This window comes from Lates calcarifer, linkage group LG17 (genome assembly GCF_001640805.2).
Source record: "Lates calcarifer isolate ASB-BC8 linkage group LG17, TLL_Latcal_v3, whole genome shotgun sequence".
Taxonomy (NCBI): domain Eukaryota; kingdom Metazoa; phylum Chordata; class Actinopteri; family Centropomidae; genus Lates; species Lates calcarifer.
In genome coordinates this window covers 3,581,458-3,596,574 of record NC_066849.1, presented here as the reverse complement: position 1 = coordinate 3,596,574, position 15,117 = coordinate 3,581,458, and the positions used below count along the sequence as shown (strand labels likewise).

The 15,117-nt window shown below is 39.4% G+C and overlaps 1 protein-coding gene across 1 annotated transcript; it reads left to right on the top strand.

The window, feature by feature from the left end:
• Positions 1–981: 981 nt before the first annotated feature.
• On the top strand, positions 982–8,240 carry lrrc8db (leucine rich repeat containing 8 VRAC subunit Db). The gene is made up of 2 exons (XM_018670089.2): positions 982–1,413; positions 4,225–8,240. Exon 2 carries the CDS (start codon positions 4,227–4,229, stop codon positions 6,780–6,782), a length of 2,556 nt encoding a protein of 851 aa, XP_018525605.1. The 5' UTR covers positions 982–1,413; positions 4,225–4,226; the 3' UTR covers positions 6,783–8,240.
• Positions 8,241–15,117: the final 6,877 nt, after the last annotated feature.

The window sequence follows — 15,117 nt, the reverse complement described above, 5'->3', positions numbered from 1 at the left end:
ATTTAAAATCAATGTTTTCTGTTACTTGATATCAGAAAGGTTTGTTGAGCTTTGTCGGACATATTGTCAGTTGTGTTGTGAGATATCTCCTGCTGGCTGGTGAGGATTAAAGTCGGCAAAGAAGATTAATCTATTATTATGTATGCATGAGTCACAGATGAAAAAATAAAGTTGGTCTGAAGTGTCAATAACAAGAATGTAGAAAGTTACTGGGTAAAAATGCATAAGAAGAGTTTATTTTGACATAAACCATCATTTTCTCCTCCAAAGTTAAAGAGATTGTGGTGGCAATCAGATCAGTCCCTGATTAAGGAATGTACAAGGAATTTGTTCTGTTACAGTACAAGAAAACTTTACTTGAGAAATACAAGCAAAATTAGGTAACGTAAAACTACAGTAAGGAAGCTGTGTAAAACAAGGTAGCACTAGCATGAGACCCACCCCTCCCTCTCCCTGATCCATTATGCTCTGCCCAAGCCTTCACCTCCATCCTCGTCCCGTTTGCTGTCTCAGCTAATGCAGCAATCAAGAACTTGCCAGCCTGTGAGTCAGCTGTAGTGATATCTTCCAGCAAACTAATACTAGCGTGAAGCCTTGGTACAAGAGGAGCAGTAGACCAGTAAATCTTGTTCATGTATTGATAGCCATGAGCTCCCAACCCTGATTTTGGCCTGCTCTAAATGTTTAGACAGGTGAGGCTCGCTCAGAAACTTTAGAGGAGAATATCTCTGGACAGCTGCTGGGCTGTTCACCTTTGACAATTCCTCTAAATATGACAATACTGAGTGGTAAAAACAATATGATATGTTTTGGCGAATATTATAACAAATAATAAGAATAATTAGGAAAAACTTACATTCTGTAGCTTTAACATGTGCAAAATATGTTACCTTTACTTACTGATCTGATTTTTATATTTATTTATTGTAAAACTCTGATATAACTTTAAATTACACCCTTTTACGACGGCCCCTAACCTCAGTGGGCTATCGTCCCGTTTACTGTCAATTTGTGCAAGGTTCTCAAAGCCCTGTATGCTGTACGTCATATCAGCTCCAGTTCAACATCAGGCGACATTTGTCCTGCACACTGTAACACAACTGTTGTCAATTGATGGTCACGATGAGACGCACTGACGATGCGATTGTGTGGATAACATAGAACCGATAACATCTCCAGCAGCTGGTGCTGCCGTGCCGGCGTTGGCGCCAGTCAGAGGCAGAGGACCCGACCATCTGAGGCAGAGGCAGAGGGGGGGTAGTCAGCTAAGCTGCTTACAGCCCGGCCAGCAGGCCCACGGTTGAACTGATGCGAAGAATGGACGGCTTCATCACCGCAGCGAAATATGGCGTGTGAGAAGAAGCGTTGTTCGGTACTGCTGGCGTCGACATAACTGGATCAGACCACCTGAAGGTGCGTATCTGCGCGTTTGAGTAGAGGTCCTCATCTGGGTTACTCGAGGTCCACAAATATAAACGTAATGCTCTGGCTCAGTAATGTTAGCAGGCTACATAGCGGAGTGAAAAAATGAATGGCTTTGGGTACAGGTTAACATTAAAACCGGTAGTGAATGTACTACATTGATGTAACCCGAACGGGTCGTGATTTTCTTTAAGGCTACGGAACCCTGATTTTAGTGTTGCGTTTAATGGCTTCACGGACATCAGGTCCACCTCTTGTTTTGTGTCCATGGATGCGTCTTGCTGCTGTAGCCGGTCTCAGCCTGCTCTGCAACCGCATTGAGAATAGTGACCTTCATGCTGTCACCACACACACAATAGGATTTAATCTTAGTGGTGGCTAAGAATTAAATTTTTGCGATTATTTTTTTTTTTTTATAGTAACCGACATTGCATACACTGGTATGTGGGCTCAGTTTTACACAGACTATATGTCTACTCATGGTCATCAGTAGCAATTATGACATGTGTGGTGGTAGGGCACATGATTATCACCTCTGTAGGCTCCTTTGAAGTAAAATAGGTTGTAGAAAAAAGAAAAATCAAAAATAAATAAATGTAGAGGCTGATTCAGTCTTAATTTAGATCTGCAGTATGCAGAATTTGTGGTGCACATGGCATGCGCTGTCTGCACAGGCAACTCCTGTGTCCCAGTTCAAGGCCAGCCTCCTTTCTCAGTCCATAACAATCTATCAAGGCTGTCCTCTCTGACCCTCCGAATGTGCCTGGGAAATGTGGCCTTGCCTGAAATTAGAGGACACAAGCAGTGTATTCTTTCCAGTACTTAGTGTCCCAAAACCTAGTGTGCACTGATCCCATTGTTACCTAATCAGGACATACAACTCCTTCCAGGTTTGTCACCAGAAAATACACCTTTATAATGTAATGCGATGCAATACAGTAAACCTACAGTAAATGCTAATTTACTGTTGGTTTACTGACACTGTATATTAGTGTTCAGGTTTTATTGAAACTACTACTTCAGTAGCTCTCTTGATATACACTTTGACACTTTGTATTCGGGCTGTTTCTAATATTTTATTAATGCTGTTTAAAACTGGAGAATATTATCTCTTTATTTTAATATCTAGAATATTAATATCTAATATCACTGAGTATTAGAAACACATCACAGTTAAAGTGATCCAATACAACACTACCACAAAGAACAGTAATCAGCACCTCGCTTATCACAGTGTCATATAAAAAAAATCTGATGTTAGACAAAACATGACAAGAATGTTGTATTGAATCACAGTGTATTACAATGTTCAGAGCCATTCTCTTTCTGAGTTGTCTTCTTGGTCATTGTATCTCACATATGCTGGACCAATGAACATTAAAGCACTGCAGGATGTAAATAATGAATTATGACCAGGCATATACTCTGTTGGTTCTGTCAGGAGGCTGGATAAATTCTTCATCACAGGCTGCTGACAGTCATTTACAAATACAGATGCCGTAGTATCCTTGGGCAAGATACTGAACTGAGCCCCCGATGCGTGTGTGCACTGGTGTGTGAATGTGTTAAAGAGCACTGTATATATAATGTGTGCTGTGTGAATGTGTGTGTGAATGGCTGAATGTGGCATCTAGTGTGAAGCACTTTGAGTGGTTGATATGACTAGAAAAGCCATATATAAGTATAATCCATTTATAAAAGTACAGCTCATTTACAATTTGATTCGATTATGATTATCCTGTCAATGATTCAATTCGATATCACAATGCATCATGATGCATGACGTTGCGTTACATCCCCAGTTTTCTATATTACTGCATATGGTTACTTTTTCATCAGTGAATAAGAGCAGTCAGATATCAACTCCATTTTTTATTATTTAGAAAAGGGCTTTAGAAATCAATGTCAACATAAATATCTTTACATTATAAACCAAAGTAAATAAACTGCATAGTTCCAGGACTCACATGTTATCGCTAAAATGTCACAACAGTGTCACATCAATTCTTGGCTGGGCTGGGTCTGCTATTTCTGTGTTTCTTTTTCAGTGGTAGGCATCAGCTTCTCAGGGTGAAAACAGCTAATGCAGCCATGTCTCATGCATTGCGAACAGGAGGTAATTTTGAACTTTACTGACCAGCCGAGGCCAGAAAATCAACAGGCAACGTCGGGAGGCTATAATCAATAATGTTATGTTACTGCATCAATGCAGAATCGTCCACATCCACATCGCGTTACATCGTAGAAACAATTGTTTTCAACACCCGTAGTGAAAAGTCACAACTTACGCTGTAAACTCAGGTATCATGGAACTTGCCACATTTTTATGATGCTTACAACTTTGTCACCAGTCCAGGGGCAAATTCCCGGTGGTAAACATCTTAGACATCTTGGACTTGGCAAGGACAGCCACGACATAGCGTTGGTCTGGCTCACTGTGAGGGCAGCCATAGCAGCTAATGACTGGGAACTAAGCTAAAAGCTCTGTCCTGCATTAAATTATTATTATTTTCATAAATTCACTCTCAAAAAAGAAACTTGTACATATTGCTGGTCACAGCTAAAGACTGAATAATTTTATCAGTCTCAAGCTTGAATTAAAGAATTAAAGGTCCACACATTTAGAAGTTAGACCTCCAAAAATTGTGTATTTTACTGCAAAGGAGCAACATACAGCTGCCTTATCAAAGTGTGTGTGTGACAGCAGGGTGACCTTATTATGTGGAAACAATTTAATAGGTTAGTAAAATTACCAAAAAAAAAAAGATCTAGTATAATCTTAACTCATATTCTCTGTTGCAGGAATGTTCACCCTTACAGAAGTAGCCTCCCTGAACGACATCCAACCGACTTATCGAATACTGAAACCATGGTGGGATGTCTTCATGGATTATCTTGGTATTGTTATGCTGATGTTGGCCATATTTTCTGGAACCATGCAGTTAACCAAAGACCAAGTGGTTTGTCTTCCCATTCTGGAACAAACTCCAGAGGGGACTGGGGGTTTCTTGGGCCCCCAACCATCAGAGACTGCTGATGGTTTGTGGAACAAAGAAAGTGCCATTGGGGAGCAAGCTGCTCCTCTAATGGCTAAAAGGCCTCCTGATACCATTGCACCTACAGTTCATTTCACACAGCCAGCTACATATGGCCAGCCCCAGCCTACAGGTGTCAGAACCAAGCTGGATTTTCAGCAGTATGTTTTTGTCAACCAGATGTGCTACCATGTTGCCCTTCCTTGGTATTCCAAATATTTCCCATACCTTGCTCTAATCCACACTATTGTATTAATGGTCAGTAGCAACTTCTGGTTCAAATATCCAAAGACAAGTTCCAAAATAGAGCATTTTGTTTCCATACTTGGAAAATGCTTTGAATCACCTTGGACTACTAAAGCACTGTCTGAGACTGCTTGTGAGGACTCTGAGGAGAACAAGCAGAGACTGGCTGGTGCCTCCTCCCTCCTGAAACATCTGTCAACAAGCAGCGAGGAGGGGAGTCCAAACCAGTCTGCCCCTGTGCTGACAAAATCTGGGGTCACATTTTCTGCTGAAAAACTTGTGAGTGAGATTCCTTCTATGACCATACTGGACAAGAAAGATGGTGAGCAAGCAAAGGCCTTGTTCGAAAAAGTACGGAAATTCCGTGCCCATGTGGAAGACAGTGACTTGATTTACAGGCTGTATGCCATTCAGACAGTCATCAAAACAGTCAAATTCATTTTGATCCTTTGCTACACAATGACATTTGTTGCTTCTATAGATTTTGACCATGTGTGTGAGCCTGAAATAAAACATTTGACTGGATATGCTAAGTTCCATTGTACGCATAACATGGCTTTCATGTTAAAGAAGCTCCTTGTGAGTTATATTGCACTCATATGTGTTTATGGTATTATCTGTATATACACATTGTTCTGGCTTTTTCGGCGACCACTGAAGGAGTATTCCTTTGAAAAAGTCAGAGAAGAGAGCAGCTTTAGTGACATTCCTGATGTCAAGAATGACTTTGCGTTCCTCCTCCACATGGTTGATCAGTACGACCAGCTGTATTCAAAGCGTTTTGGGGTTTTTCTTTCAGAGGTGAGTGAAAACAAACTTCGAGAGATCAGCCTGAACCATGAGTGGACCTTTGAGAAGTTGCGGCAGCATGTAACACGCAATTCTCAAGAAAAACTGGAGCTTCATCTCTTTATGTTATCTGGAGTTCCGGATGCTGTATTCGATCTCACTGATTTGGAAATCCTCAAACTGGAATTAATCCCAGAAGCCAGAATAACTGCTAAGATCTCACAAATGATAAACCTCCAGGAACTGCACTTCTATCACTGTCCGGCCAAAGTTGAGCAGACTGCTTTCATTTTTCTTCGTGATCACCTCCGGTGCCTTCATGTCAAATTCACAGATGTTGCTGAGATTCCTAGCTGGGTATATTTGTTGAAAAGTTTAAGGGAATTGTACTTGGTTGGTAACCTGAACTCTGAAAACAATAAAATGATTGGACTTGAGTCTCTTCGAGACCTCAGGCACTTAAAGATTCTGCATCTCAAGAGCAACCTCACAAAAGTTCCAACAAATATAACAGATCTGTCCCCACATCTGATCAAGTTGGTCATTCATAATGATGGTACCAAGCTCTTAGTGCTGAATAGTTTGAAGAAAATGATGAATCTAGCAGAGTTGGAGCTTCATAATTGTGAGCTGGAGCGAATCCCCCATGCTATCTTCAGTTTGAACAACCTTCAGGAACTTGATCTAAAATCCAACAACATTCGCACGATTGAGGAGATTATCAGTTTTCAGCACCTCAAGAGACTGACATGCCTCAAACTTTGGCACAACAAGATAATCACAATTCCACTGTCAATTAGCCATGTTAAGAACCTTGAGTTACTCTATCTCTCGCACAACAAGCTTGAGTCTCTACCATCCTCATTATTCACCCTCCTCAAGTTGAGGTACCTTGATGTCAGCCATAATTCCATAGTGGTAATACCACTGGAGGTCGGCTTTCTGCAAAACCTCCAACATTTTGCTATTACAGGCAACAAAGTGGAAGTAGTCCCCAAGCAGCTATTCAAGTGCACGAAACTGAGGACCTTATGTCTCGGCCATAACTGTATCTCTTCCATTCCTGAGAAAATTGGCCAACTCTCACAGCTGGCACATCTGGAACTAAAGGGAAACTGTCTGGATCGTTTGCCAGCTCAACTTGGTCAGTGCTGCCTCCTCCGCAGGAGCTGCCTGATTGTGGAGGATCACCTCTTTGACTCACTCCCCATGGAGGTCAAAGAGAGCATCAATCAGGAATCTAGTGTTTCTTTTACAAATGGGTGCAAGTGTCTAAGTGATGGGCGGTAGTCACATCCTACATGGCCTCAATGGGCAGGCATTTCATCTTGGTCTCTTTAATCATGCTGTTGGAAAAAGTAGTTCAGGGTACAGTATTGGTACACTTCATGATGTTTTTGCACCTTACAAAGTGAACATACCACAGCACATACAAGGTCAGTACCTCTGGAAAATTTTAGATGAACAGTAGAAATGATCATGGCTTGTGTCATGTCTAAATGCCTATTTTCATTTCAGTGTAGGTGCACAATAGCAGTTAAATCATTCAGCTTATATTTTTTACCTTTTGTATACAAAATATATTATAGGATCTACAAAAATTTGTATAATTTCCCTCTTTTTAAATCTGTGATTTCATTAGGTTTTCTTCAGCTTAATTAGATACACTTGACTGACCGCAACTTAAAGGGTTGGTTTAGTCAAATAACAAAAAAGTAGCAATGGAGCTAACTCTAATTTTATTGGCTCAACAATGAAATAATATATTTGGAGAAAAAAAACAAATCATTGGCAACAATTCTTTCCAGAAACACTGCCCCAGTTACCCTGGATAAGACCTCATTGTTTGCAGCTTTTATTACAGCTACTTGACATAGCAGAAATATTGTATTATGACAGTGAGGTCTGTGGATTATCCAGAGCAACATGGATACTGTTCACAGAAAGAAACTCTGCTGTTAAATTTTTCAATGTTGTGAGCACCTCAAACAGAATTACATTCACCTCTATTGCTTTGGGGTAGAGGATGAAGTCCCAGAGACAGATATCTCAGAACTTGGACAAATAAATACAAAACTACCTGCATGGCCACATTCCACTAGAGATGTTTGAGAACATATATTTTTTCTGTAATTTGTAATATAAAAAGTGTTTAGTCCATTGGTTCTCAACTGGTCTTGCTTCGAGATAGATAGATAGACTTCAGATCACACATAGACCAACTGAACACCTATTCATTATATTTCCATCCATCCAGTCTGCTATGAGCAGCAGAGAGACCACTACAGTCACCAGACTTTGTCCAAGAGTGAGCAGTACGACCACCAGTTGGGAACCACTGGTATACAGTAGGTGTAATCTAGTATTATTACAACCTTATGCATTCCAATTTGAATACACTTGTAATACATTTTCATGTGACGCATTAAAATGATGAAGGTTCCCATCTGATCCCTCTCTCTACTACTTCCTGAAAAGTTGTCAATCATGCCATTACTTTTGATACAATTGATTTTTTTTTTTTTTAAGGAGTAGACAGTAAATTATTTTCTTTTGTGTGCACAGCCAACATCATTAATTTTAGTTTTCTCTCATGTTTAATTATGTTTAATTCTTGTAAACAATATGTTTATGTATGTTATGTGTTCTTTGTATGTATTTATTATCTCTCTATCTTATTTGTTCTTGTTCTTCTTTTGTAAACCTGGTTTTAAAATGTGCTATATAAATAAAGGAGTTACTATTATACTACTATTATTCAAAGATAGAAAATGCACTGCAATGCTGTTTTTGCACCCAAATACATATTTTGAAATATTCTGCATAATCATACAGTTGAACCTTGATGTCTGACATACCTGGCTGTTTGAAACAAACACAAAGAATTTTAAACAAATTTATTTATTGTTAAAAAAAAATACAGTATTTTCTGCCAACTTACCATGTGAGTAAAAACACTGTGTAATCATATTCATTGTGGCCAACATGCTCTGTCATTAGGATCACAACACAACTTGGAAAATTACTAAGTCCTCTCATTGCAACCTTTGGTTGAGGTTTGCAAACATTGTGACTAATATTATGTATGCACTACATTCACATAAGTGTTTTTTCAGTGGACAGTAATGTGAAAGGTGTATGTCTCTCCTTTTCTATGCTTTGTTATTATCAAAATTCTAAATTACAAATAATTTACTACAGTAAAATTATCATGCATTTACAACGGATTACCTTTTTTTTTTACCTTCTATACCCAATGTAATTGCTAAAACAGCTAAAACATAGTCTCTTGCTGTTTGGTATCTGAAAATTACATGAGGCAGTACAACACACAGTGCTCCTATACTTCACTTCTTTGGCCAGTTCATTCAACATAATATATTTATGAATGACTTATCATTTTACTTGAAACTAAGTGTAGGATGACTAGGCCAATGGAACTGTGTTGTATGTCACAAAATATATTACAATTGATCTTTCTTGCTTATCATGTGTGACCATATATGTATGTATATGTGTGGGACATAGAGAGCTGTATGCTTATAAGTGTTGAGGGAAATTAACACATATCACTGGAATAAATATTAATTACTATGAATAAATGCTGGTACTATAATCTTAATTTGAATTTTTTATGATTGGCTGCCTCGTTTTATCTGACAAATGCACAGTATAATTTTACTGCAATACTTTTGTGAGTATTGCAAACTGTTTTGAATGATACAGAGAATATCCCATAATGTCTCACTCTTTGTTCCATTAATGTCATGTGGGTTTAAAACTGGTGAAGAGAATCGAGACTCCAGATAAATTCCAACAGGAATACTTTCGAGAGATTCCAGAGTTCCTCTCAGTGAAATTAATAATTACACTATTGTTTGAGTGTTTGAGTGTCATACAGTATTACTTGCATTATCATATGAATTATTTCTGTTATGTTGACAAATATGGATTTTCACTCTCAGGATTTTATTAAATTCTCTTTCTCCAGACCTCTCATTTGTCCTTGAGAGAGGTTAAAATTGTAACACTAACATTTCACATGTTAAAACAATAATCATATGCTTCAATAGTCACTTATACCAGTATGTTGATTGATCTCAAACATACAGACATACTCATACACTCAGTATCATGAGGAAAGGTTGTAGATATTGCAGAAGCATCTGAACGTCAAACTTCACACATTTGTTGGATACTGTTGCCCTCTGTTGGAATTGAACAGTGACTACATGTTATAACACTGAGTATCATTTTTGCTTCTGCTGTTGTTACTCATGTTTAACAACACTAAATTGTATATATTGTTTTAGGTATGATGATTTTTAAGTATTCATTTAAGTATTTGTCAACATCTATAACTTTTCCTATGAAACATCCATAACTGCTATAACTGTACAGTTATTGAAGGTTTGATAACATACAAGTAATTGTATGTTATCAAACCTATCATGAAGGTCTAAGTTTATATAAGTTTGAAACCCAACTGTGACTGATTTGAATGTGTGTATCAACAGTTAATAAATGCTTCATGACAGACTGAAAATATTTTACGTGTGTAATCATACATCTACATTACATTATCAAGCATTCATTAACTGTTTATACAAACATTACAGATGCTTTCTAAGTTGAGTTTTAATCGTTGAAAACTCCACTGATAAACATAATGTAAGCTAAAAAATTATACATCTTCTTACATTTACATCACAGTGTGTTATGAACTACTTATTATGTGCACCTCTTATAAATGTTAAATAGTCCATAATTATCCCAAGGGCAAACTCCACCCTTTAACTGATGTTAATTATCATTCTCACACAGCTTTAACATGCTGATATTTTTGTGTAAAGTCTTTATTACAGCACCAATGTAATACTAACCTATATAGTGTTATAATTTGTCAGTGTGATTTACTTCAACTTCATGTATTTCACCACTAGTGGGCACTCTGTGGGCACTCTTGCATGCTTTTTGCCCATGTTCTGCTCAGGCTCAGCATACACACATTAACTAACATACTCTTGCCACTGACTTGCTCTCTGAATTACTTACATCGTCAAACCGGACTTGACTGTGACAATTATGCCATTTGGCTCCACAGTGCTGGACTAGGAAGGAACACATGATGTGATAACTCTGGAGGAGCAGTAGAAAGAAAATGCATGACTTTAAGCTATACTGACACTGGGCTTGTTAGAAGTCTGCCATCAGGTGGATGAAGAAAACACACTGCCTACAGTCCACCCTTCATTACTTCCTTGGGATCAAGCAATGGCCTTAGCACTCGTCACAAACACTTAGCGTGCACTTTTCCCCTCACAGGAGTGCACTGCCAGCCGTATTTGTATGAGGTGGTCATCACAGAAGCAATGGCCATCAACCCATTCTGCAACCTGGGGACAAAGCTAACATGATGTCAATTTAAAAGGTTGACTGGCTCCTCAATCTGTGCATCTCAGTTTTACAGAGCATACAGTTTGACACATCAGCCGAGGAGACAAGTTATTGCCTTAATGACCTGCTATGCATTCTGTGCTTTCTCTGCTACCTGGTTTGTCCTTGGCAGACAACATATTTTTAACAAATGCAGGTGTTAGGATAATAAGCACTCATACAGTAAGTACTGATTTAAGTGCAAGAGAAATTCATTTGAATTTGGACTGTTGTGGCCAATTTAGTTCTTGCGTAGTATTTCTGGTAATAAGACATAAGTATTTATTTGGTGTAACTGTGGCGAATTCTGGATCTGTATGTGGCATGCTACTCTGCTGATGCCCTAAGGAAAGCAGCAGATCTTCAGCGACAGCACTTTGTGAGCACTTGCACAGCTGATGAGCTGTAATTACATTTTAATTATTTCTGTAGGGCATCATTCTCTCCTGACGTGAACCCCCCCACTCCCCTTCCCTGTCCTGCTCGTAAATTAAGACATTCAGTATTTTGAAAACATTTGGTGATGAAACTCTCTTCAGTGAAGTCCACTAATTACTGCACAACCTCGTGTCAGCACCCATAGAAGGCAGCTTTGATGTCTACTGCCCAAGATGATAATCAAGGGCACAGATCGCATGTGATTGGCTGTAATTGGGACAAGTTGTTTAAAAAAGGGCACCACATGACTTTGACGGCTGCTTTGCCCAGCCACTGCTCCGAGACACTAACCTCCCCTCCCCGCCACCCTCCCCCATCCTGTGCCCACGGGTGAGGAAGCCTTGTCACTTATTAAGGAGGCTGTTGCCATGAAGTGACAGATGTCCTGATGTGATCTGTCTGCATCTTTGGCCTCCATCTGTCTTGTTAGTACACATAGTTAAGGATGGTGTGAGGACAGAGCCGTTCTTCTTTCATATATGTTAAATGTATTGGAAACTGTTTCTGGGAGCTGAAACTAGCTCCCCTGGCAATCCTTCGACAACAATCTCTCAGCTCTTCTTTTCCACCTCTTGTTTTTCAAGGTTTCCCTGCCTCCTCCACCACTTCTGCAGGCCCTGATGTTCAGGGTTCAGTGCCACTGAACCATCTCTAAATCTCCATTTTTGCTCTGCTTTGCTCCCTGCTTGGCAGAGAAAGATTAGGGGCTTGGGTCCTGGGGTGCGTATCCCACCCTCTCTCTCGTCCTCACACCCTCCCTCTCTTCACCCATCCTCAGAGATTCAAATCCTTTTAGCTTCTTCCTCAGGTAAAATTGCCAAGGACCTTGTGAGCCCTAGGTTCCCCTGGAGGTAAAATCTATAATGGAGTTTTGATTTGAGCAAGAACAGCCTTGAAAATGGACTTCTTTAACTAGGTAGCTGCCTCGCAGAAGGTCAACAGTACTCCAGGTGGACACAACATGCCACAACTGTGTTAGAAAAAGGCAGAACAAAGGAACAGTTTTACTCGAAAGAAAGTGACCTGTAGACAGTGTTGTAAATAAAAAATCAAAGTGATGCTTTGCTTTTGTAAATTTTTCAAACAGAATAATTCACTATCACTTACAATCTAAAATCAGGTTATACATCATCATCATGTCTCTGTTGGCAGGATAATGTCTGATGTACTGTCATGTCTATCATAGATTTTTGATTAGATGTTGTAAAGATTATTAAATTCAACTGCAAATGAATGATATTGTCAAGAAACTGTTAATTTAATTTTAAGTTTATATTTGGTCTTAAAAAAATGCTACTTTGACTTAAAGATAGAGGGCACCAGAGCCTCAGTTTTGGAAATACTGCTGAAACATCAACACAGAGGATTTTAGGTGCTTTGTGTATTTAGTGTTTAGTGTGTAGTAAAATGTTATTATAGCCTTAGGGCCAGGGCCAAGGTCAGGGTTGGGGTGGGACTAGTATTAAGAAATATGATGAATGATACAGCTTTATGAAATGATAAGAATAGCTCTACTACACAACATATGACAGGTAATAACAATAATAATAATAATAATAATGTCCTAACTAAGATTAGGAAAGATTCTATTTTGGACATAATAGGTACATGGTATGACATGACAAAAAACCAAGTTGTTGCAAATAGCAACACTCATTAATAATATGTATTAATTATAATTATAATTATTATTATTATCATAATCACCAGTCACGATAAGTTGTAGCAGCAGTTACAGTGGTAGTATTAATGGTGTTGTTATATTCAGTTTTATAATGTTTACATTTTGAATTATTTGATTATATGCAGATGTATTTGAAAAGGAGCCATTTAATAAGAATCACAGTGACATACAGTACACTTCATCAAAACACCAGATGTTATAGAGTGCTAGAAGAGTGGCAGAGTTTGAGAATTAGAAATTTCACACAAATATGCTTCATTACCACTTTATTGATGTACCCTCTGCTGACTTTCAATTATTCATCAGCCACTCAAAAAAACTGTTTGCTCTGCCTCAATTTATGCTCCGTATCAAAACAGAAATCACATCCCTGCCGCAGCTATAATCTTAGTTAATCAGCATCATTTAATGCACTTAGCAGCAATGTTTCAAATTCAAATGAACCACTTGTGCAAAAGCAATCGGCGTCTGCCCTAGTTCTCATCGGTGGTGGGTTTGTCAAAATGATGCAATTGGTCATTACCTCACATCAGACGCCTTGGAGACATAATTCTGCCTGACAGTTGGATTCTAGCTTTGACAGCCTCAAACTTGTTGAGTTTTCTCTAAATACTTGCCATTGCAATGAGTTAAACATCCCCCGGAGGCACCGCAGAGTTTTCCTTTTGAACAAACACCCGAGGGACGCCAAGCTGGGACTGCATGAGGAACTGGAGGTCTTATGGAGAGGGCTGTTTGGGTTTATCTAATGGTACAATGGGTAATTTCTTCTGCCAGTGCAGAGGGAGGGGAAAAAAGAGGGATGAAAAGAGAGAAGGGAGTATGTTTAAGAGAGAATCTTTATCTGGGCTTAATTTCCCATGCTCAAGCAGAGTGGAGGATTTTTTTGCTGTACAGATCTCTTTTGTCAGATCCTACCTACCCATGGAAGACCCAGGGGCACTCTAAGAACATACGCATCACCTAGATTTGCCTTCCAGCCCACTTCTCTCCAGCGATTGCACCCTCTCCCCGCTGGCTTCTTTGTGTAGAAGAGAAGAGCAAGCATTTTGGAAATCAAATCTCAGTTTGTCAGAGGAAAACTGGAGCAGACTTCAATTTGAATAGATTTATTTCTACATAATTGTTCTGAGCACACACATGCACAAGACCCTCAGTGTTCTGTGCTTTGCCTGGTTGTGATGCAAAATGGAGCTGAATGGGAGCCACTGTGAGAGATACTGTGTGTATCTCCCTGGCTGTATATATATGTATATGTATATACATACATACATTTTATATATATATATATATATATGTGTGTGCTTTTTTGCATATCCTTCTAAAATATTAGTTATAGTCTGTTCGTTTTCACACTGTAATCATTGGAGTCTTCTAACACCCTGAGAGGCCTGAGCCCCTGAACAGAGTGTGGCTGGTCTCTGAAGGCCAAGCCACTTTGCAAGGGAGAATTCAGGCAGGTACAGTAGTCATCATTGTCAAAAAGGAGTGCACAACACTGCTGGGACAAAGGAAGGTGCTGGTGAAAACATGAGGTGAGTGGAACAGGCTGAGGTGGAGATAGGAGGGGAGGGGGAGCAGGAGGGGGTGAGGGGATGGGAGGTTGAAGAGAGTCCCAAAGCTCCCTGCCAGTGATGACCAGAGTGTCCATCAGCGAGGTCTCACGGGTGCCCACTGAAACAGCAGCGCTGGCAGAACTAAAAAACACCCACCCTGGGAAAGTGCTTTTTCTCCCGCCAGACGCCGAGTGATGGATTGGGCCGGCCAGTGCACACAATGCATTTGTGAAGAGAAAGGTGGGGGAGTGTTGGGGGGAAACAACGTCTGTCAGAAAAACACTTCCACTTTACTCCTAGAATGCACTAAAATATTTAAGAGTTCGATATTTATTTCATTATTGCACACATCGGATGTGAGAATGGACATACACACAAATGGAAGCATACAACAAAAGGTTTAAAGTCACATACTGTACACTACGCTGGACTGATTGAGGTGAAGACAAAGAAATATCTGAATGAATATTTCAGCAGGGTTGTTGTATTTTTTAAGGAAAAATCGGAAATT